At 51.0% G+C, this 23,067-nt stretch overlaps 1 protein-coding gene across 3 annotated transcripts; it reads left to right on the top strand.

The window, feature by feature from the left end:
- The first annotated feature begins 947 nt into the window (after window positions 1–947).
- On the top strand, window positions 948–22,542 carry LOC101933249 (zinc finger protein 883-like). 3 transcript variants are annotated; one of them, XM_024109522.3, is made up of 5 exons: window positions 948–1,149; window positions 2,612–2,772; window positions 10,829–10,955; window positions 13,561–13,680; window positions 17,462–22,542. In XM_024109522.3, the coding sequence occupies exons 1-5, from the start codon at window positions 1,134–1,136 to the stop codon at window positions 19,267–19,269; spliced, it is 2,232 nt and encodes a 743-aa protein (XP_023965290.2). In that variant the 5' UTR covers window positions 948–1,133; the 3' UTR covers window positions 19,270–22,542. The 3 variants fall into 3 exon arrangements, with proteins under 3 accessions (XP_023965290.2, XP_065424722.1, XP_005278839.2); XM_065568650.1 differs by lacking the exon at window positions 948–1,149 and adding an exon at window positions 1,160–1,370; XM_005278782.5 differs by lacking the exon at window positions 948–1,149 and adding an exon at window positions 1,583–1,783.
- Window positions 22,543–23,067: the final 525 nt, after the last annotated feature.

Genomic DNA, 23,067 nt, shown 5'->3' with positions numbered 1-23,067 from the left:
CTCACCTTAAAAACAAACTATGACATTTTGACAGTCCTGCCCTCTCCCCATTGCTTGATCAGTCTGGCCATCCCTAAACCACTACAAGCCTGGCACAAAAGTCATGACTATAGTTTATCACACCCTCCTTTCGCCTCCGCGTGGGATGTAATTTCTGAGGGGAGCTGATGGAGTGAGGTCAGGGCAGAGTGAAATGAGGGGTGATTTTGCGGCTACACTGATTGGCGGGGATGATAGTATATGCCAGGGGTCGGCAACCTTCGTCACGCGGCTCGCCAGGGTAAGCACCCTGTTTATTTACCTGCTGACGCGGCAGGTTTGGCCGATCGCGGCCCCCACTCACCGCGGTTCGCCATCCTGAGACAATGGGGGCGGCAGGAAGCCACAGCCAGCACATCCCTCAGCCCGCACCGCTTCCCACCAACCCCATTGGCCCAGGACGCGAACCGCGGCGAGTGGGGGCCGCGATCGGCCGAACCTGCCGCGTCAGCAGGTAAATAAACTGACCCAGCCCGCTAGGGTGCTTACCCTGGTGAGCCGCGTGCCGAACGTTGCCGACCCCCTGGTATATGCTGTGGTGTGGCAGGGTGCTGATAGGGATGTGTATTTAATTGTTGTCAGGGGGCCCAGGGCTGGTTTCTAACCCTCTTTTATATGATTAAATCCAAATGAACAAATACAAGCTAGATTCGTCATTTTAGTGCATGCAGGTGAACTGAGCACCCCAGCGAAACTACAACCCTCAGCCATCACCTCTCCAGCCTCCTGCTTCAAACCCTCATCCTGCAAACCCTGGCACAGCCGCTCAACTTCAAATTGGGGGCCCACTCACACGTGTAGAGTTAAGCACATGGGTCAGCCCTGCCTTAAGGAACAAGGATCCCATGTGCTGCTGGCCAATGTCCCAGGTAAATGACAAGAAAACGCAAAGGGCAGAGCCGTGGCTTGGCTGAACAGCTCCCAACACTTTTCGAAAGCGCCACAAGGTGCCGATAGGTCTCTGCAGCTGGGTCTGCTCGCTGCAGCCCGTGCTGGCAGCCAAAGGGTTACCGCCGGCTCATCCCAGCAGACATTTTGTTGAGCTTTGCAAAATTGTGCCCCGTCCACCGTGTCTCCGAGCTGCCCTCGGGGGGATGGAGGCAGCGGGAGGTGAGCCCGGGGGCCGGCAGGGGCGTCTCGTTCGCGGGCTGTGGCTGTGTTCAGCGGCCCAGAGGCTGCTGCAGCATCTTCCCGGCGGGCTCTCCCGGCGCGCTCAGCCTGGGCACAATGGCCAGGCACAGAGCCCGCCAGCCCCGCGCCGCACCCGGCTCTGTCCCGAGCTCCCGGAGCCGGCCGCTCTCTGCGCGAATGCGCCGCCGCCGCTGCGGCAGGTTCGATACCTGTCTGGGGAACTTGGCTAAGGGGCGGGGGGTGCCCCTCCTGGACCCAGAGAGAGCCAGGAGGTCAGGGGAGGGATGGATGGATGGATGGGTGGGTGGGCGGGAGGGAGGTCCCCAGGAGGTCAGGGGATGGGTGGGTGGGTGGGAGGGAGGTCGCCAGGAGGTCAGGGGATCGGAGGGAGGGACGGAAGTTCCCTGGAGCCAGGAGGTCAGGGGATGGATGGATGGATGGGTGGGTGGGAGGGAGGGAGGGAGGGAGGGACGGAAGTCCCCTGGACTGGAGCCAGGCCCACGGACCAGTCAGTCCAGGTGCTCATGGGGCCCTAATAGCAGCTCTGTTGCTGAAAAGACAAGCGTGCGAGGCTAGCCCGGATCCCCTGAGGATGGGACATACCTTCCCCAAGGTCAGTGAACAGGTCCCTATTGAGACAGCAGGGAGGGATGAGCACAGGGTAGGAGATAGGGAGCCTTGGAGATGCACCAGCTCCCCGTGTGGCCTGGGCAAGCCACTCTTTGTCTGCCTCAGTTTCCCCAGCTGTTTACAATGGGGATAATAATACCTGATGGATAATTGTCTTGCTGCCATAAATTGGTTAATGTTTGCATCATACTTCGAACATATGTAGCTGATTAATTGGGGGGCATAAGCGGCTGGTGAAAGTGTTCTTGGGGGGACCGAGCCCACCCTGCAGTCACTGCACAGCTGTAGCTCCTATCCCACGGGGCTGGGCCCGACTCCCTGCTCCCGCCTGTTGGCTCTTGCTGCTTGCAGATTCGGAGGAGCCCACCACAGTATCACTTGAGGGGTGTCTATGCACAGGTGAAGCTGTCCCCTGCAATCCCCTCTGTGGCCTGGGCATTGCTGGATGCAGGGCCTCAGCATGTCTCCCCTCCTCCAGAACTTCTCCCATTGCTTCCCAGCCCCAGCTACCCCCTCAGGCCTCCCCCCGCAGTTCCCTTCAGGATCTCCCATTGCTGCACCTGGCGCTGGGCTGTTCGCTCTTTATATTGGTGAAAGCTGCTGCTGCCATATCCACTGTCACAGGGGATTGGAGCAGCCTGTCTTCTCCTCTTACGTTTTGTGCCTGTTAAATTCCTGTTCCTTTTCTGCAGATTAAGATAGTTTACAGTCAAGAAGCGGATGTAGGCAGAGTTTGATGGTTTGTTCCAGTGCTGCACGGAAATGCTTCTCACCTACAGTCACTTAACTTTCGTTTGTGTTTTCCTGCAAGGGGAGCGAGGGGCAGGCAGTCCCCGCACAGCAGGTGGGGGGAACTTGTCCCAGGCAGGAAGAGACCTGGATTCCGCACCGGCTGGCAAGCTACAGCTGAGAAACGAGCCCTTTGTCCGAGGCGAATCAGGAAGGGAAATGGCTGCAGACGGCTCTGTTCAGGTAGGAACATCACTGCATCTCATGGGCTCTACGCCTGTGGGTAGAAGACACAGTGAACGTTAGCGATCTGTTGGCATCATGACAAAATTAGGCTTTAAGGAAGGGACATAGAGGAGCCTAGGTGGGGGCTTGATGAATTTTTATTTTAATCAATATTATATTTAATGAAACACTTTTCATGCTAAAGTCTAGACACTTTGTATTGTCTGATCAGAGTCAGAATAAAAACATTGGTTTGTACTATACAGAAATCATTGGAAACAAAGGCCTGGAACCAGCAGTGGTATTCAACGGAGCAAACCATTTCTAGGCAAAAATAATACGAGGCAAGTAGCCGACACTGGAAACGATGAGAAGAATAATTTATTTTCCTATTTCCAGGTCGAGGGGGACAAACGAATCTCTAGTATCCCAGAAATGCAGAAAGACAAAGACATCCAGAATATCCCAAATCTTTCAAAATGGAAGGTTCATCACTAATGGACTCTATCTTATCTTACGTGGCTGCCATTATCATGGTATCTGAGCACCTCAGAATCTTTAAGTCCATCCTATCACATAGCGGTGTTGTAAGGGAAGTGCTATTATTTGAAGAGGGCACGGGAACAAAGGCAGAGAAAGACTAAGGCTATGTCTACACTTACCATATATTTAAAGCGCAAAAAGTCCCTTTTTTTGCGCTAAAACCACAGGAGCATCTACACTTGTTAATGACTTTTTGTGGTGAAACTCAGAAGTTTCACCGCAAAAAGAAAACCACCTTCACAAGAAGCATACAGCTCTTACCGCTGTTCCTTTTGCGCTGCTGTGAAAGTGAAGACACATTCTAGCAGTGTAAACACCTTTTGGCCTCTGGAGTTCCAAAAGCGACCACTCTGGCCAGCATCTCCTCTGCTCTGACGTAGGGACGTTCGCCCCTCCCCGTGTAAGCCCCGGGAAGTTTGAAGCTCCCTTTCCCTTTGTTTGTAGATGTGGCTGGGAAAGCAGACAGATAGCAGGAGGTTTTTTTAAAAATGCCACGGAAGAAACAAGGAAGTAATGGGGCTCCTGAGACACGAAGCAGGGCAGCATGGGGAACTGAGCAAGGACCCAAAATGCCTTCCGCTCACCCCCCACCCCCCTTCCCACAAGACCTATTGAGAGAGCTACACCATGGGATAGCTGCCCTACAGCGCTGCTCTCATCGGCGATGGAAGTGCTGGTAGTGTAAAACACGCTCTGACGCCTGAGGAATTGAGTGAGGACACAAACCAGCGCTTTACTTTCACCAGGTCCCTATCACCGGTGAAACTTACAGCGCAAAAACTCTGTAAGTGTAGACACACCCTAAGACTATGTCTACACTTAAAACGCTACAGTGGCGCAGCTGCACCTGTACCGCTGTAGAGCTAAAGTATAGACACTCACTATGGCAATGGGAGGGTTCTCCTGTTGTGGGAGTTGATCCACCCCCCGAGAGGTGATAGCTCGGTTGATGGAATAATTCCTCTGTCGACCTAGCGCTGTGCGCACCTGCGGTTTGGCCTGGTGTACACTAAAACGTTAGACTGACCCAGCTACATCGCTCAGGGGTGTGAAAAATCCACCCCCAGCCACATAGTTCAGCTGACCTAATTCCCAGTGAAGCCAGCGCCAAGCTGATGGAAGAATTCTTCCATCCACCTAGCTATCACCTCTCGGGACAGTGGATTCCCTACGCCAATGGGAGAAACCCTCCTGTCAAAGTAGGGAGTGTCTACACTGAAGCGCTACAGATTTTTCACACCCCTGAGCGCCATAGCTAGGCAGATACGGGTTTTCAGTGTAGACCAGCCTTAAGTGACTTGCCCAATGTCACACAGTCTGTAGCGGACAGGCAATGGAACCGAGTCTCTTGAGTCCTTGACCACGAGGCTACCCTTCTGCTCTAGCGCCTCTAAAACAATCGAATTGCTCTGATTGGCCAGGGCTCTTTTATTCATCTTCCCTTTCACAGGTGGCAGGTATCACAGGCTAGGGGAGGCTGAGCCTCTCTAAACCGCCAGGCGTGACCCCGCCCACGCTCCACCCCTAGGCTCCCTCCTGCTTTCCGCTCTTCCCCCGTAGTCTAGGCTGGGGCCACGCTGCCTGGCTGGCGCTCTTGGGCACCGGCAGCCCTGGTGGGGGGGTCTCTGGGCTCGGCAGGGGAGGGAAGGCAGAAGGGGTAGGGGACCCCTGGGGCAGAAGGGGTGGGGCTGGGGGCCTGTCTCCCCAAGCTGGCGGTTCACGCGCTGCCCATATTCCCTTTCCTGGTTCAGAAGGTGATGGGAACGTAGAAGACATTCATGAAATCCTTCTTCCATAGTTGTAAAGTGATTTCAGTCGCATATCGGTGCTAGTCACAAATCCGCATCGTTACTCCTTCACTAAAGCGATTCTATTAAGGAGTGAATTCTAAACCTGGAACCAGAATTCAACAAAGTCCTCTCCCCTGAGAACCCTTTTTCTACAAACTCTGACATTTGGTTCACGTTGCCCTATCTGAGTGGGCTTAGTACTGAGCTTACATTTCTTCCATATTATTTATTATCTATATTGTGGGAGTGCTTATGGACCAGGAGCCCACTGTGCTAGGTGCTGTACAAACAGGCCTGCCTCTCTAACACAGCTACCGGTACAGCCGAGAGCCAGTTCTGTTCCAGGTAAGGTCAAGCAATGCTTCGGGTTTGAAGATGAACAATTCTAAGTGTTCCAGACTCCAAATATTGCCTTGGATCGTCTAAATTTGCTGTGCCCCGTGGGACTGCGGGGCAGTGTTAATGCTGCATTTGGGGCTATCTGAGCAAGGGGATAGAGCCCCCTTACCATGAGCATTTTACAGATTTCTCGTTCCAACTGTTTTCCTGTGTGCACATCTGGGGCTCAGACTATGGCTTTGACCCTCTGCACACTGACCCCCCTCGCTCAGTTCCTCTTCTAGTGCACGGCCCCGCTGCCCCTGCCAGGAAGCACTGCTGAAAACGGGACCAGAGGTAAAGTTTGTAACTCCGGGTTGCCGTGTATCCGCCTGAGAGTGAACTGCACACATGCAGACAGGCTCGAGCTCTGCTGAAGCAAGAGCATTTCCAGGCAGTCTGTTGTCACGGTAACTTGGTGGCTCAGGATGACACGATGTGGTGGCTCAATCTGCACCCACACGCTGGGAATTCGCGCCCTTCCCTTGGCCGTTTTCAGAGACTGCGGCCTGGTCTGTGGTACTTGGGTGTATGAAAAATCCACGCCCCTCCTTGCTGTAGCTAAGCCGACCTACGTCCCCAGGCAGACAGAAGAATTCTAGCTACCACCTCTCAGCCCTCCCGTCGGCATGCGTAGCATCTCCTGAAGTGCACAGTGGCGCTGCTGTAGCGTTCGAAGTGTAGACAAGCCCTGTGTCCTGTGCATGATCCTTGCTCTCTGCCTGCATTCTGGAGGGGCTCCTTTTCGAAATTTTGCTCAGAGACCAAAAGTTCTGGTTTATGCCTCCCATTCACAGCCCCATCTCTTAAGGCAGTGTCCATTGTCCGGGCTCATAGGGGGCTGATCCCCACAAAAATGGGAAAGGAGGGGGGTCATGATAACTGTGAACTCCCCACTGCCCTCCCCAGTGTGAGAGCAAAGGTCTAGGGAGGTCCTGCTACTCGGAGGGTGTGGGGGGGAACAAACAGGGGCAGTAGGCCTCTCCTTACCCCCATCCCCCCATGTGTGAGCAGACAGTAAATGCCCAGGGGAAGGGGACAACCACTGAGGGCACGTCTACACCGGCAAAGTTACGGTGCCGGCAGTTACAGCACCGCTCAGAGAGTGCAGAAGGGAAACCGCCATTGTGTGTTCACACTGGTAGCTGCCTGTGCAACAGCATGTTCACACTTGTGGCACTTGCAGCGGTGTTCGAAGCGGTGCACTCTGGGCAGCTATCCCACAGAGCACCTTTCTCTTTTGCCACTAAGACTTGTGGGAAAGCGGGGGGGTGGCGGTCGCGGGGCATCCTGGGTCCTGTCCCAATGCCCTGTGATGCATTGCTTCACATCCCAGCAATCCCTGTGCTTCCGTCCGCATTTGGCGCCATCTTTCAACGGTTTGTGTACTGCGCGCTCTGCTTCTTCAGTCTGCAGGAATGGATCCCGAACTGCTGACCTGTATGCTGCTCGCTCTGACCAACATGTCACGAGTGACAGTGGAGTTATTCCTTAAACTACAAAGGCAAGAGGAGTGTGACGTTGATCTCTCCACACGTAGTAGCTACGACGGGAGATTGCTTGTGGCATTCACGGAGGTGCTGACCACAGTGGAACACCGCTTTTGGGCTCGGCAGACAAGCACTGAGTGGTGGGATCACATCATGATGCGTGTCTGGGATGATGAGCAGTGGCTGCAGAACTTTCGCGTGAGGAAAGCCACATTCATGGGACTGTGTGAGGAGCTTGCCCCAGCCCTGCGGCGCAAGGACACAAGAATGAGAGCTGCCCTGCTGTTGGAGAAGCACGTGGTGATTGCACTGTGGAAGCTGGCTACTCCAGACTGCTACCGATTAGTCCCTAATCAGTTCGGAATGGGAAAGTCAACCATTGGAGTTGTGTTGATGGAAGTGTGCAGGGCCATTAATAGCATCCTGCCCATGACTCTAGGCAACATGTGTGACCTTGTGGATGGCTTTGCACAAATGGGCTTCCCTAACTGTGGAGGGGCAATAGCTGGCGCACACATTCCAATTCTGGCACTAGACAACATAGCCACTGAGTACATTAATCGCACGGGGCATTGCTCAATGGTTCTCCAGGTGCTTGTGGATCACTATGGGTGTTTCACGGACATTAACGCAGGCTGATTCAGAAAGGTGCATCTTTCGGAACACTGGCTGTTCAAGAAGTTCAAGCGGGGACCCCGGACCAGAAGATCACTATAGGGGAAGTCGAAATGCCCACTGTGATCCTGGGAGACCCCGCCTACCCTTTAATGCTGTGGCTTATGAAGCCATACACAGGGCAACTTGACAGCAGCAAGGAGCGGTTCAACAACAGGCTGAGCAAGTGCAGAATGACTGTTGAGTGTGCTTTTGGCTGTTTAAAAGCCCGCTGGCGATGCCTGTATGGGAAGCTGGACCTGGCCGATGACAATATTCCTATACTTATACCAGGGCTATTAGAGGGGCACAGCGCAGGGCCATAAGGATCAGGGATGCCTTGAGGCAGCAATTTGAAGCTGAAAGCCACTAATATTTGTTGCTATGCTCGGGATTGCAGTGCTTGTAATGCTAGGAGGTGATTGGTGCATATGATGCAAGAAGGGGGCTTAACATAATTGTATGTTGCTTTGCAGTGCTCTTTTTGCTTTCACGTAATAGAATAAAGATTGCTTTCAAACCAACACACTTCTTTTATTAAAAGACAACAACCAGAGGAGAGAGTCAAATGAAAAAATTCATCAGCAGGGAGGGGGATGGGGGAAGGGAAGGTCTCAAGAGGAGGAGGGGTCCCAGGACAGCTACAGATTTGTGTATGTCCAAGGATCATACCCAACCTTCTCCTTTGGAGTACAATGCAGTGGGTGCTGGACTTCAGCAGGGCCAAGCTGCAGAGGGATGGGTGTTGAGTGCAGTGAGTAGTGGGAATCCGCAGTGCTGGCCTGTGAAGGGGGAGGAGTGGAATGTCACGGGTATAGACTGAAGCCAGGAGGTTGATAAGAGTGTGTTGGGTGGGTGGGGGAGTGCATGGGAAAGAGTTTTGCGACAGCGGCTGCAGGAGAGGGCAGGCGCAGAACTGCTTAGTTTGAAGAGCTAGTAACGCCTGGAGCTTGTCCACTTGGCGCTCCATAATGTTTAAGAGCCGCTCCGTGGCTTCTTTCCGGTGTGCCACGTTCTCCTTTTGGTCCCTCTTCTCTCTGTCCTGCTACTCCTTCAATTCCTGTTCCTCGGCAACGGAGTGCATCATGACCTCACGCAGAAAGTCCTCCTTAGTTCTTCTTGGCCGCTTTCTAATTCTGCGCAGCCGTTCAGTCGCTGATAACAAAGCAGAAGCAGTATTGTTTGCAACACAGATAACACTGATTCAGTGCTTTAAAACATAGCCAGTACTCACACACCTGTCACTAACTGGCTGGCCCCAGGCAAGCACACATGAGCCACAAGACCCCCAAAATGATGAGTAGCCACAGGGACAGGGAAATCGCTCTTCCCGGACCCTGCTGTACACTGGGCACGTGGCTCTTGGGGAGAGCCAGCACTGTAGGGGGGGCCTGATAATCATTCCTGTCTCCACACTTTCCACAGGCTGTGTTCATTATGGAAGATATCTCGCCGCTGAGGGTGAACAGGGAATCAAGGGAGGGTCTTCTCCAAGTCTGTGGCTTCTGCCCTGGCCCTTATGCGATTCACCTGTGTTCAGAAATGGTCCCCACCCCTTCGTGACAGCACAGTGGCGTGGGAAAGTTACCGTTAATGGGGCAAGAAACAAAGCAGCTCTGCTGAGGAACCTGCGGCAGCGGATTGTCCAGTATCTCCACGAGAGTTTCCTGGAGATCTCTGAGGGAGACTCACGTGAAGTGAGGGAGTCAATCAACAGCCTGTTCTGCCGCTCAGACTAGGCATGTGGTGGGACACAAGCCTGCTTTCTGCAACCCTCCTGCAGAGAAACGCTGGAATTCCAGTCTGCGGCGCTCAGCACAAACAAGGGCTTGTTCTCTGAGAACTTTCTTCTATCTGCTTGTTGTTGGTTCATAGACACCAACACCAGAAGGGACTATTAGACCATCGAGTCTGACCTCCTCTATGACACAGCCAGAACATTTCACTCACTTATGTCTGTAGACACCCCGCATCTGGCCTGATTTTTAACATTGCCAGCATGCAGTCCCTCATTGCCGATCCACTATTGAACCGATCAGCAGTGCAGGGAGGGGGCAGCTGCAGCCTCCTGTGGCACAGGGACCGGGGCGGGGCATCTTATCACCCTGCTTGTTAGGCAGATTTTGTGGAGCCACAGCTCTCACTGCCCACCCAGCCATGGGCTCTGAGTGCAGAGCCACGGGGCCTTGCTGTGCAGGGTGGGGGCTGATCCTGCTTCAGAGGAGAGCGCGAGCCTCCAGTCCCTCTAGCATCCACGTGAAGGTGGTTGAGGCATTGTCATGGGCATGGGCGGTCAGGCCTCGTGGTCGGAGCTGGAGTCAGTGGCCAGGGATAGTGCAGAAGCCAGAGCCAGGAACCGAGCAGGGGTGGAATGAACTGGGTAGGACAGGAACAAGGCAGGAGCCAGGCTGGGCTCAAGGCTGGGAGCAGGGCAGGCAGCGGCAAGACCACAGCTGCGGGCATGTGCCTCATTGAGCAGCCAGAGAGCTGCTCTTGGGCCTAAGAGCTGTCCAAAGAAGGCAGCAAGCCGATCAGGCGACCCTGCTGTGGCTCCGCTGTGCTCATTGGCTGCCCAGAGCACGGTTGTAAGTTGTAAGTCCTCAGTCCTAGAAGGTATGTGGGGCAGGGGAGAAGGCCCCCAAGCTTGGAGGGGAGCTGGATGGGTGGGGTGGACACTGCTTCAGAGGGGTCACTGGGGGGGAACAGGCTTGGAGGAGCGTTGGAGAGGGAAGGAGGATGTGGCTTATGGGAGAGAGCAGGTGTGTTTGGTGGGGAGAGGGAGGTGGAGCTGGCAGAGCAGGGAGGCTTTTAAAGGCTCATTGGTGATGGGGCTGTGGAGAAGCAGGAAACGTGCACTCCTGGGAGTGCTCAGTAAAGAAATGGGCGTCCCTCATCGTGTCCCTCATTTCACAGGGCGTTGTCCCCCATCCTGACGGTCACATGTCCCTCATTTCGAGAGGGGTGGTGGCAACTAGTGCTGCCTCGTTGGGGAGTCTCCACTGTGAGAATGGCAAAGCTGCTACTCACCATCCCAGCATCCCTTGGAGACTGATTTCCTTCCGTCAGAGCCCTGTGGGGACAAGGGAGAGCTGCAAGTGTGGGATTCCCCTGGGATGCACCAGCTGGAATGTGTGTTCGCAGTGTGAGTTCCCCTGCCCTGCCAGTGTCAGGATGTGATTGAAGCAGACCTTGCTGATCATGGTTTATTTGTCGTTTCAGGCTCTGGTCACGTTTGACGATGTTGCCATCTATTTCTGCAAGGAGGAGTGGGAGGAGCTCGCGGAATGGCAGAAAGAGCTGTACAGAGACGTGATGAGGGACAACTATGAGACTTTGATTTCCCTGGGTAAAGATGATTTTTCTTTGCCAGCTCTCACTCAGATTCAGTTCATGGTTATTTCCATGTTCCATTGATTTTTGGTGGTCCACAATGGAGGGTTGCACCACTGTAACTAAACCAGTTTCAAATCAGTACAAAAGCTGTGTGTAGACAAGTCCACAGATTCCTCACTTGCTCCCAAAATATAGCAGTACCTGTAATATCTCTATTGACAGCATCCTCCAGTTGCAAATCAGTATTATGTATTTCTTCACATTTAACTATGCATATAAGAAAAGCTAATTTGTACACTAAATATTGATTTAAAATCTGCTTCATTACAGGGTATAACATGGAGTGATAGTTTGAGAGATTACAAGTTCCATTGTTAAGGGCAACTACCTACACATGTTTTATAATGCAGGAATATTTAAAATCCCACACAGGTAACCAGGAGAAGCAAAATATTATATACCAGCCCCAAGATTAACCCTCATTCCCTGCCCCTTGCTGCTTCATGCGTTTATAAGCCTCGGTGTTATGTGCTGATTGATTGAAGTCTTAAACACTGAGACACCAGGTTGCTGCTAAAATACACTTTCTAATAGAGAAGCGAGCCCCGTCCCTGGAGTCTGAGGAAAGTGGACTAAGGTGAGACCGGCCAGCTCTAAAACCAGAGACTGCTTCCTAGACTCTTGCTCAACCAACCATCTCTGAATGATGACTAGCACCAAGTGAATGACTGGAATTTGTGTCACGCAGGAAACGGATATTTCAACATTTGTTTTCATCCCAAATCCAGATTAAGATTTGTAATATCAATTGTTCATGGAACAAAAAGTTCAGAAAAATTTCAATTTGAAATGGCCAAACATTTTGTTTCAAATCAGGTCAGCATTAAACATCTCCCTATGGTGCTGCAGTGCCACATGGGAGTATAGTTCAGGTGCCTGAAGGCCCCATTCTCCCCTATGGGCCAGTTTCCCTGGCTGGTATATCCCATGATATACCTGCCGTCATATATGACTCCCATGATGCACAACACAGCTTAGTCAGAGGGGAGACCACATTGCATCATGGGAGATGTAGGCTGGCCATATCAGTCAGTACCATGGACAGTGAGATGTTGATTTGACACATTTTGTTCACATGGTTAAGGAGTTAGCTTATAAATTGTGCAGACTTAAAATCCAGAGACCCCAGCATTCTGTCCAGGCTCCCCAGGAGACACCAAACAAAGTGGTCACCTACGTGCTACACAAGCTCCATTCAGTAAAACCCTCCTAAAATGAGAAGAGTGTGTTCAGGTGTGTAAATAGGTGAATGATTCAATCCATGGGCTTTGAAGGAATTTTTAATGCTGCCTCACCATCCAAACTTCTCCGCTCACCCACGTCTCCAATAAAGGGGGCTGGAACAATTTGTATTGTAGGGGGGCTGAGAGCCATCGAACCAAACTGTAAACCCTGTATCTAATGGAAACCACTTCACACCAGGGGGCGCAGGAGCACCCCCAGCACCCATAATTCCAGCACATATGTACATACTGTACTCTGTGATGGGGTCCTCATTAGCATTCAGTATTGATCAGCTACCCATGTCGGTGAAGAAATGGTGTTGGTTTCACGTCAGTTACCATTTGGTGTGAAACGAATTATTAGCGTGCCCTAGTCCTGTTCCCAGTGGCTTTGGGTCTAGATCACAAACTCCATCACAGCAGGCAGTAAGGCCCTGATCCAGCAAAGTGCTGTAAGGATATGATAGGACTAATCCCACTGACTTCAGGGGGACCACTCATGTGCTTACAATTAAACATGTTCTTGGAGAGCTTTACTGGACAAGGGCTTAATTCCACAAGTTGTAAGTAGCCCCATCAGAAAGTCCAAGGACTAAACTGGTGGGAAAACCAAACTGCTCTTCCTCCAGGACAGAGAGGGGGAAAGCACGTCCTGCCTATAAGCTATCCACTTTGGGAGCAATCTGAGGGCATCAGTCTCACGGTTACAAAAATAATTTCTGCTGCCAGCAAATTCCCTTAAAATGCCTAAGGTAGCTGGTTGGAAAGTGTTCTGGTCTTTTTTTCCTGCAGAAAATTTAGATGAAAATGAAGAATAGTTTTTGTCAAAATATTCCATGCGGCTTTCCCCACAGAAAATCAAAACTCCAAAATATTTCTATTCGGAAAATGATGCTGCAGTGCCTTGGGAGTTGTAGTTCAAGTGCCTCATGCTCCATTTTATTCTGTAGACTGGAGTCCCTGATTGGACTACATCTCCCATGATGCACCGTGGTCTCCTGTCTTGTTGAGGGGAGGTGGTGCACCCGGGTGGTCACATTGCCATGCTGCGTAATGGGAGACAAAAGTCCAGCTAGGGAGCCCAGCCCATGGAGGAGGATGGGAGCATGGGGTACTGTGGCAGCACTTCAGGATGGAAATATTTGGTTTTGGACATTCAGTTTTTCACCTAAACAACAGTTTCTGCAGAAAGCAGACACTTCGCACCAAAAAAAAGTGTTTAGTCAAAAACCCAATTTTCCCATCCAAAAAAGGTTCAGTGGAAAAGTTTATTTATTTTGTCCGCTACAAAATACTAAATTCTTTATATTTGAAATGATGTTCAATCTTCTTCAGTGCCAGGCCATGCAGCTACGAAACCTGCCCTTATCTGGCTGATAGAACAAGGGGAAGAGCCATGTGCCCAGACTTGCCAGGCCTCGGGGGAAGGAGGCAGTTCTAGGTACATTTCCTCAGGTGAGTAACAATTTACACTTCAACAGTTATTTGCATCTTTCAAAAGCTTCCTAGTAAAAAATGGTCTAGTCTGACTCTGACGCGGTGTTTCCTCAAAAGAAGCGTTCAGTGAAGTAAGGACTGACTAAAACTACTGGAGGACCAAAAGATTTGGCCTCGTTTTATCCTTTCATATTCCAGTTTGCATACTAATAAAAATGTGCATGTTAATTTTCACAGTAATAAAATTTGCCACACAATTTCCATAGTAATGAAAATGTGCATACTTACTTGCATAGTAATACAGTGTGCATTCTGATTAGCATAGTAATACAGTGTGCATTCTGATTTGCATAGTAATACAATGTTCATGCTAATGAGCCCAAATGACAAGCCCTGGATCTGAACTCCCCATACCTTGGGGGTGTTTGCAATCTGAAGTTGGACTGGCTTGCGTGTGGTCTCCATCTTCCGAATAGGTTAAACCAAAACTCTGGTTCCAAAAAGCTAACGTGGCCCCATCCTTGTTAACTTGCATATCTAGCTCCACCCTCTTCTCAGCCTTTCAGCCATTTATCCTTGTCCTTTTCCTTACTGGCTAAGTAATTCTCTTCCCATCCCCCTTCCTAGTTACAGTCTGGCTGAAGTGACTTGTCTGGCTTTAGCAATATAATGCTCACTGTTCTTGTGAGAGACCCCCAGAAACCCACATGGTCTTAGGGACACTACTAAACATAATGAGCTCATGGCCAACGTTTTGAAGAATGCCCACTGCCTCTGGGTACCTGAATCTTGGCACGAGACACCAGGTGCCTTATCTTCATGCTGAAAACCTCTGAAAAATCAGAACAACAGTGTCTCCACTTGAGGACCCAGCAATTCAGGGACCCCAAATCAGTGGCCACTTTTAAAGAGGAGGCCATGTGTACCTGCACTTCTTTGCTGGACAGTGCATACAGAGGGCCCAGCAGTGAGGTATGTAGCACTAGAGACACCTCTCTAGTTCCTTTGTTTTCGTGCTTGCGGTCACTACAGATCAGTGACTTTCAGGAGTGGGGTCCTGACCAAAGACAATGTGCTGCGTGATGTGATTTTGGATTGGGAGGGTCCCAGAAGCTGTTCTCTAATGGCTTGGATTGCCTTTCTTGCACTGCCAGTCAGCTGTTCTCCAGCCAGGAGCACAAACATGCCTACTCCCCACTGAGAACAGTTGATTGTTGATCCAATCCATATGAATTTTATATGAGCCCAGAGGAACCACCTACTTCCATTGCACTTGACCGACAATAACTTGTTTTCTGCATCTAAAAGCCAGGGCTGGCATTAGGGGGTAGCAAGCAGGACAATTGCCAGGGGCCCCATCCCACAGGGGCCCCCACGAAGCTACATCGCTCAGGCTTTGGCTTCAGCCCTGCATGGTGGGACTCAGGGCCCCAGTGTTCAGCCCTGCATGGCGGGACTCAGGGCCCCGGTGTTCAGCCCCATGTGGTGAGGCTTCAGCTTTCTACCCTGGGCCCCAGCAAGGGTAACGCTGGCACTGCTTGGCGGATACCCTGAAATGTGCTCATGGCCCCCCAGGGGGCCCCAGACCCCTGGTTGAGAATCACTGCCCTAGCATGTTGCATAGATAACAGCCCAGAAGAGACCAGGGCAGGGAAAATGTGGGACAACCTTCTAATCAGCCAAACCCAGACAGACAAGTATTTCAAAAGCTTCCTTCTTCCACCGGACTCCATTTGCAATGAATCTTCCGTAATCTGATGGTTGTAATATATATATTAGTTCCGTTATTTATTCTATTGAACACTTGAGTTCAGAGTTTCTTGTAAACAATAAAAAAGATCCTACAAAAGAATACACAAGATATCCTGAAGCATATTCCAGTTTACAGAATATTTAGCCCACATAAGAGAGATTTTCTAGGATGAATCAAATACTCTATAAATGAATCCTATTCATTTTCAGTAAATGGCAACTAAATTCCAGCTGGTGCTTGTTCTTGCAAGACTGAGATTTAGGAACAAGTAGTGTATGCTTGAGAGGTGTCAATTTTAAGTGTTGTCTGCCTGTACAAGACACAAAACAGAGAAAACAAGTGGTCGTCTATGAATAGCAGTAGGATCATTATGCATGTATTAGATGGTTGTTTGAACTGTCTGGAATTCCAGATTCAAGTTCATTAAATAGGCTGCTGAGATATTACCTTGTAGACGATGGGCAACATTTTCCAAGGAGCCCAAGTCCCATTTTCAGAAGGGATTTAGGACTAGAACCACAAAGGGACTTTGGCACCGAACTCCAGTGCCTAGGTGCCACAGAGATCCTCAGAACCCCTTCTTAGCTTCTGCCCAATCCCGCAGGCACCCCTGTTTCTGCAAGTGACGCTCCCTTGGGGCTGGCGGACGGGCACAAGTCCAGGCAACTCCTGAGACTGCCAAGTTGCTCAGCATCCTAGCTCATGCCCAAGCTCCGATGGGATTCTTTAGCTAGGTGTTTCCTGCCTGTGGGGCCCAATCCAGTTGGTGTTCTCATAGCAAAACTAACCAGAATAAAGCCAGCCCAGAACACCCAAGGGCCTGCTAGTGAGGGCACTGGTGAGAGGTTTGCACCCAAGTTCATGTCCCTGCTCCAAATCAGGCAGAGTGGGGATTAGAAAACAGGTCTCGTCTCCCAGGTGAGTGCCCCAGCCCCTGGGTTATTGGCTCTAATGGGGTGGGGTTCTCGGTCTGGCTTTTTGTGCGAAAGGGCTGCCCTGGCTTAGACACCTAACTCCAGGAGAGGGTTCCCAGCTGTGAATCCCAATTCTAATGACCTTTGAGCCCCAGCCTCTCCTCAGCATTTTCCACTGGTTAACTTAAGCAGCAACACACCCCGCTTGCTGTCTCCTGTAACTCCCATTCTTAGGTACCCGACGCTCATGCATTGTGTGGCGAGCCTGGACACCTAATCTGGGGCTGAGGATTCCAGTGGGAACCTCAGTCGTTTTGTGGAGCTAGCCCTTAGGCCTAAATCCCATTGACTTCAATGAGGATAAGGACATGTCTACACTACAATCTTAAATCGACCCAGGTTAGGTCGTTTTACAGCCACAGTGCTGTGAATCCTCACCAGGAGCACTTCCATTGATTGGAGAGGGGCAGTGCGGGGGGCTGAGCCCCAGGGCTCCCAGCTCTGCGCAGCTCCCCCCCGGCTTTTGGGTCCCTGCTCCCAGCTGGGAGTCGGGGGAAAGCCATCCAAGGCTTCTTGCCTCCAGCGGGGAGATTCACACCCACAGTCTGGTTGGCTGCCATAGTCCTGGTGAGGAGCAGGGAAGCAGGACCCTGGGGGACAGCTGGGCTCTCGGCAGGGAGTGGGGAACTGGGACCACGGGAGGCAGCCCAGCCTGGAGCAGAGACTTCGCAGCAGCCCGGCTGGGGAGCTTGGAGCCAGCTTTCTTGTCCGTTTCACGGCTCCAGCAGAGACAGCCAACAGCCCATGTAAGTGTAACAGACCCTGCTTTGCCCTAACTACCCCGATATAAGCCCTGCGCCTCTTGTGGAGGTGGCGTTATGTCGGTGCAGTAGGGTGCTTCCACCGGCGGGAGCACGGCTGTAGTGCGACACTGACGTCATTAGGTCAACGTAAGCTGCCTTGTCGACCTAGCTGTAGTGCAGGCCAAGCCTAAGGCTCTGCAGTATCTCAGTCACTTTTGAAAACAGGACTTGCCGTACATATATTGGTCGTAGGCATTTATGAAATACGTACAGTAGCCATTGATCCGTGTGCATGCACTAATCCAGCTCTGGGTTCCCCTGTATTCCAGCCGATGAGCTCGTCTCAAGGACTAACGACGAGGAGTCTCCAGAGAGGTTGGGTGAGCCACGAGGAGCCAGAGCGAGTGCTTTCCCAGGCTGCGGCGGGGGTGTGGGCGAGGGGCAGCCTGCGTCAGAAGGACAGCAGGGGAAGCCAGCAGGAAACCCACGTGGTGGAGCGAATCGGTGTGGCAGAGGATTCAATGAAGTGGAAGATGCCGCTGCCTCCCCGAGAACCGCCCCAGAGCAGAGGTTGCACTGCTGCGTGGAATACAACGAACGCTTTCCTCACCCGTCGCATGTAACCGCTCACTCCGGAGCCCATGCTGGGGAGAGACCCTATAAGTGCCCCACCTGCGAGAAGGAATTCAGCCGGCGTGCACACCTTATTCAGCATCAGCAGGTGCACACGGCGGAGAGACCCTACAGCTGCCCCGAGTGCGGGAGGGGCTTCAGCCGCAGCGCTAAGCTTGTGGAGCACCAGAGACTCCACACGGGGGAGAGACCCTACGAATGCCCCGAGTGCCAGAAAAGCTTCAGCCAGAGCTCCAGACTGATCAAACACCAGAGAATCCACACAGGGGAGAGGCCCTTTCAGTGCCCCAGGTGCGAGAAGAGCTTCGCAGAGAGCACGAGCATGCTGCAGCATTACAGAGTCCACACAGGAGAGAGGCCCTACACGTGCAGCTATTGCCAGCAGAGCTTCAGCCGAGGCTCGCGGCTGGCGGAGCACCAGAGGGTCCACACTGGGAAAAAGCCCCATCAATGCGGCGAGTGCGGGAAGAGCTTCGGGAACCGCTCGACCCTCACCACCCACTACAGGACCCACACGAGTGAGAGGCCTTTCACGTGCGGCGAGTGCGGCAAGAGCTTCAAGCAGGGCTCGGCGCTGATCGCACATCGGAGGAGCCACACCGGAGAGAGGCCCTTTTCATGCACAGAGTGTGAGAAAAGCTTCGCGCTGAGCTCCCACCTGATCAAACACCAGAGAATCCACACGGGGGAGCGACCCTTCCAGTGCCCTGAGTGCGAGAGGAGCTTCGTGCGGAACTCGCACCTCACCGAGCATCGCCGGATCCACACCGGGGAGAGACCCTACCAGTGTCCTGAATGCAAGAGGAGCTTCCGCCGCAGCTCCCGGCTCATTGAGCACCAGAGGCTCCACACAGGAGAGAGACCCTACAAATGTCCCCAGTGCGAGAAGAGCTTCAGCCGCAGCTCGGCCCTCAGCGATCACCGCCTCCGAGTCCACACGGAGGAGGGCGCTGCGGAGGAGGACAGCCCCTCTGATCAGCCGAACGCCCTCGGAAGGGAAAGACGCTACCAGTGCAGCGAATGCGAGAAGAGCTTCTTTCGGAGATCCCGTCTTGTTGAACACCGCAGAGTCCACACAGGAGAGAGGCCCTTTAAGTGTCCCGAGTGCAAGAGAGGCTTCCGGTCCAGCACAACCCTTACCAAGCACTCCAGAACCCATTCAGGGGAAAAGCCTTACAAGTGTTCTGCATGTGAGAAATGCTTTGTCCACTGCTCCAAGCTGATGGCGCATCAGAGGAGCCACACCGCAGAGAAACCCTTTAAATGCAACGAGTGTGAGAAAAGCTTCACTCAGAAGTCGGGCCTCATAGATCATCAAAGGATCCACACGGGAGAAAAACCCTATCGATGTCCCACCTGTGAGAAAAGCTTCAGCCGGAGCTCGACACTCATTCAGCATCAGAAAATCCACATGACAGACAAGCCCTATAAGTGTCCTGAGTGCGAGAGAGGCTTTAGACGACACGCACATCTCAGAGAACACCAGAAAACCCACGCACCATAGGACCTGGCTGCATTTAACACCCAGAGCGAGCCATTGAAGGCGGATGTGTTCCTGTGACCCCAGAAAGGCAGCGTTTGGGAAGTGCCATCTGCATAATTGTATTTTGGGACAGTCGGGAAAGAACAAGGAAATTCCATGCAAAGAACTAGTGCTCACGGCATGTTGAGGTTGAGAAAACAAGCTGTCCGAAGCCAGGCAATGCAGAGTGAAGTGCGGCCTTACCTTTGTCCTCTTGTGCGTATCCCTTTACAAACAGGATTTCTCTTGATTATAAAAAGATTTGCCAATTAACGTAACAGATGATGCAAACAAGAATTTCGTATGCAGCCCTACAGACAATATATTAGAGTATAGCATAGCCGAGTCAACGGGGTTGGCTTGATTTTTTTTTTTTTTTTTTTAAGTCTCAATGAGAACTGCAAGACAAGTGAAGTTTAATGTTCAATAACGACACAGTAGCAAATATTGTAAATTGACTGGCACAGAGTGTGAAGTGACCAGGTGTTCGAGGTTATCTCAGCGGCAGGGGCATGAGAATGAAGCCCTTACTCCTACTGTGGTGAAATTCACTTCTCCGCAAAAGGCCAGTATCATGTACTCCCTATAAGGGCTTTAGTGGTCCATAAGCCAGGCACAGGCCTTCTGTATGAGATGAATTTCACCATCTGAAGACCCCAACTCATGTGAGTAGTATGCCAATGTGAATGTTTGCACGATCAGTTCCCGTAACAGGGCGGCAGTTCACGTCTATTGGAACGTGCAAAAAACCAGCTGAGTGTGTCCGGCTGACTCATTGTGCTGCCGCATGTCTGGTTAATTTCCACCAATGATCTGGAAACCTGGGCACAGGGAACAAGAGTCTGGGATTCAGGAGGTTCTGCCGGGATTATGCAGGCTTGAGGAAAAAACTCATGCTGAGGTTACGGTTTATTGTTGCAGCTACTTGTTAAAAAAAAATTGCCAAACATTTTTGGATGGGAGATAACTTAATCTGGAAACAGACTTTCAGGGGAAATTTGTTTTTCTTCCCTAAGTTTCTTTCTACACCTGAAACATGTCTCCCTGCAGCCACCAGGACTAGAAACTTTTTTTTTTTTAAAAAGTGATAACTGAGAACCTCAGTTTATAACCTGGTTCCAGCCATTGGGCTTAGGAAAGGGACCAAATATTACAAGGCTTACAATCTGGCAACACCTCTAGTCTCAGCTAAGGGGGTGCAAAACATTGCCATCAAGACTTTTTCCCCCCTCCCCATATGGAACATTTTCATTTATTTGAAAACCCGAAGTGTTCGCTTTCCTTGAGCATTTTTTTAAACTGGAAAACGTTCAGTTTCAGCCAAAAAATATGCAGTTTTTGACAAAGTCTAAATTTTCTGGGGGAAAGTGAAAAAAAATTATCAACTTTTCATGACAAAAATCCCATGAAAGAGCGACCCACTGCCTGGTGCGCACCCTGGCGCCTGAGCACGCATAGTGGAGTTTCTTCTTCTCACTGCCCCTGTCAGCAGCCTTTCTGGACACCCAGTGGTCCCCCGCCTCCCACAAGTTAACCCTCCAGCTAGTTCACCCTTTCAGGTACCAAATCCCAAGTCAAAACTAAAGTCTCCGTATCTGTGGGACCCCTGCTTGGGCCCTCAGGCCTTCCCCTGGGATTCTGAAAACACAGACAAATCTAACAGTGTTTCCAGCCCCAGCAAACTCACCACCTTAGTCCATTCCAGTCCCTTAGTCCTCACTACACCCTCTTTTGGGGCCACCACACCAAGAGTCTTCATCTCCTGCAGCCGCTGTTTACTTCTGGCCTAGTTTTCCTACCTCCTGCAACCATCCTCAGCCACTTTAGCCTCTTTCCAAGGGCTCATGCCCCTCTGCCATCAGGGCCCTTCCTGGGTCCTCGTTCCTTCTGTCAGCCCCAGGACGTCCTCCTGGCTTCCCCTTACCCGCTGTTGGGCTTCCTTCTTGATAATTTTGCCCTACCAGACACACCCCTTCCCCAGGTGCAGCAACAGCAGGGCTAATTAAGGCCTTGTCTGCATCTTTAACCCATTCCTGAATCTTACTCCCCTTACATGGACTCCCTGGGAGCTGTGTGTGTGGGGGGGGGAATTGACCCCACTCCCCCATTCTGAGCAGCACTAGTCCAAGATAGTACAGGAGGGTGACCCAGATGCTCACCTAGTCACTTTGAAGTGGGTAGCTGCTGCAGCTCAGTGGGAGAAGGCATCCTAGAATATCATAGGACTAGAGGGGACCTCGAGAGACATCTAGTCCAGTCCCCTGCACTCATGGGAGGACTAAGTATTATCTAGATCATTCCTGACAGGTGTTTGTCTAACCTGCTCTTAAAAATCTCCAATGACGGGGATGCCACAGCCTCCCTGGGCAATTTATTCCAGTGCTTAACCACCCTGACAGTTAGGAAGTTTTTCCTAATGTCCAGTCTAAACCTCCTTTGCTGCAATTTAAGCCCATTGCTTCTTGTCCTACCCTCAGAGGTTAAAGAAAACTATTTTTCTCCCTCCTCCTTGTAACAACCTTTTATGTACTTGAAAACTATTATGTCCCCCCTCAGTCGTCTCTTCTCGAGACTAAAAAAAAACCATTTTTTTTCCAATCTTCCCTCATAGGTCATGTTTTCTAGACCTTTAATCGTTTTTGTTGTTCTTTTCTGGACTTACTCCAATTTGGCCACATCTTTCCTGAAATGTAGCACCCAGAACTGGACACAATACTCTAGTTGAGGCCTAATCAACGCAGAGTAGAGCGGAAGAATTACTTCTCGTGTCTTGCTTACAACTGTCCTGCTAATACATCCCAGAATGATGTTTGCTTTTTTTGCAACAGTGTTACACTGTTGACTCATATTTAGCTTGTGGTCCACTATGACCCCCAGATCCCTTTCCACAGTACTCCTTCCTAGGCAGTCATTTCCCATTTTCTATGTGTGCAACTGATTGTTCCTTCCTAAGTGGAGTACTTTGCATTTGTCCGTATTGAATTTCATCCTATTTACTTCAGACTATTTCTCCAGTTTGTCCAGATCATTTTGAATTTTAATCCTATCCTCCAAAGCACTTGCAACCCCTCCCAGCTTGGTATTGTCTGTAAACTTTATAAGTGTGCTCTCTATGCCATTATCTAAATCACTGATGAAGATATTGAACAGAACCAAACCCAGAACAGATCCCTGTAGGACCCACTCATTATGCCCTTCCAGCTTGACTATGAACCACTGATAACTACTATCTGGGAGCAGTTTTCCAACCAGTTGTGCACCCACCTTAGAGTAGCTCCACCTAGGTTGTATTTCCCTAGTTTGTTTCTGAGATGGTGATGCGAGACAGTATCAAAAGCCTGGCTAAAGTCAGGCTATATCCATCTGGCCGCTTGGTGATGGGATGCACAGGCTGTGGATGAGTGTGAGGTCATAGAGCATCTCGGAACACCAGGAGCCTTTGAGAATTGGAACTAGGTTCAACATATCCCAATCCCCACCCATCCCTTCCCCATCCCATGACCTCCTTTCATTCCGCTCGCTGGGTTTGTGTCAATCACATGGCTCAGGTTGGTGAATTGTCCTTATCCAGGGCTGCTTTGCATAACATAAAAGGAATTCTGAGGCTGATTGGTTCCTTATTCAAAGGCCAATTTGATAGCAATGTCAAAGTAAACATTTGGAAATTAGGTCTGTTGATTAATCGCAGTTAACTCACGTGATTAACTCAAAAAAATTAATCACGATTAATCGCACTGTTAAACAATAGAATACCAATTGAAATTTATTACATATTTTTGG

The sequence above is a fragment of the Chrysemys picta genome, chromosome 15 (genome assembly GCF_011386835.1).
Source record: "Chrysemys picta bellii isolate R12L10 chromosome 15, ASM1138683v2, whole genome shotgun sequence".
NCBI classification, from domain to species: Eukaryota; Metazoa; Chordata; order Testudines; family Emydidae; genus Chrysemys; species Chrysemys picta.
The sequence above is the reverse complement of the archived record's forward strand: the minus strand, read 5'-3'. Positions and strand labels throughout refer to the sequence as shown.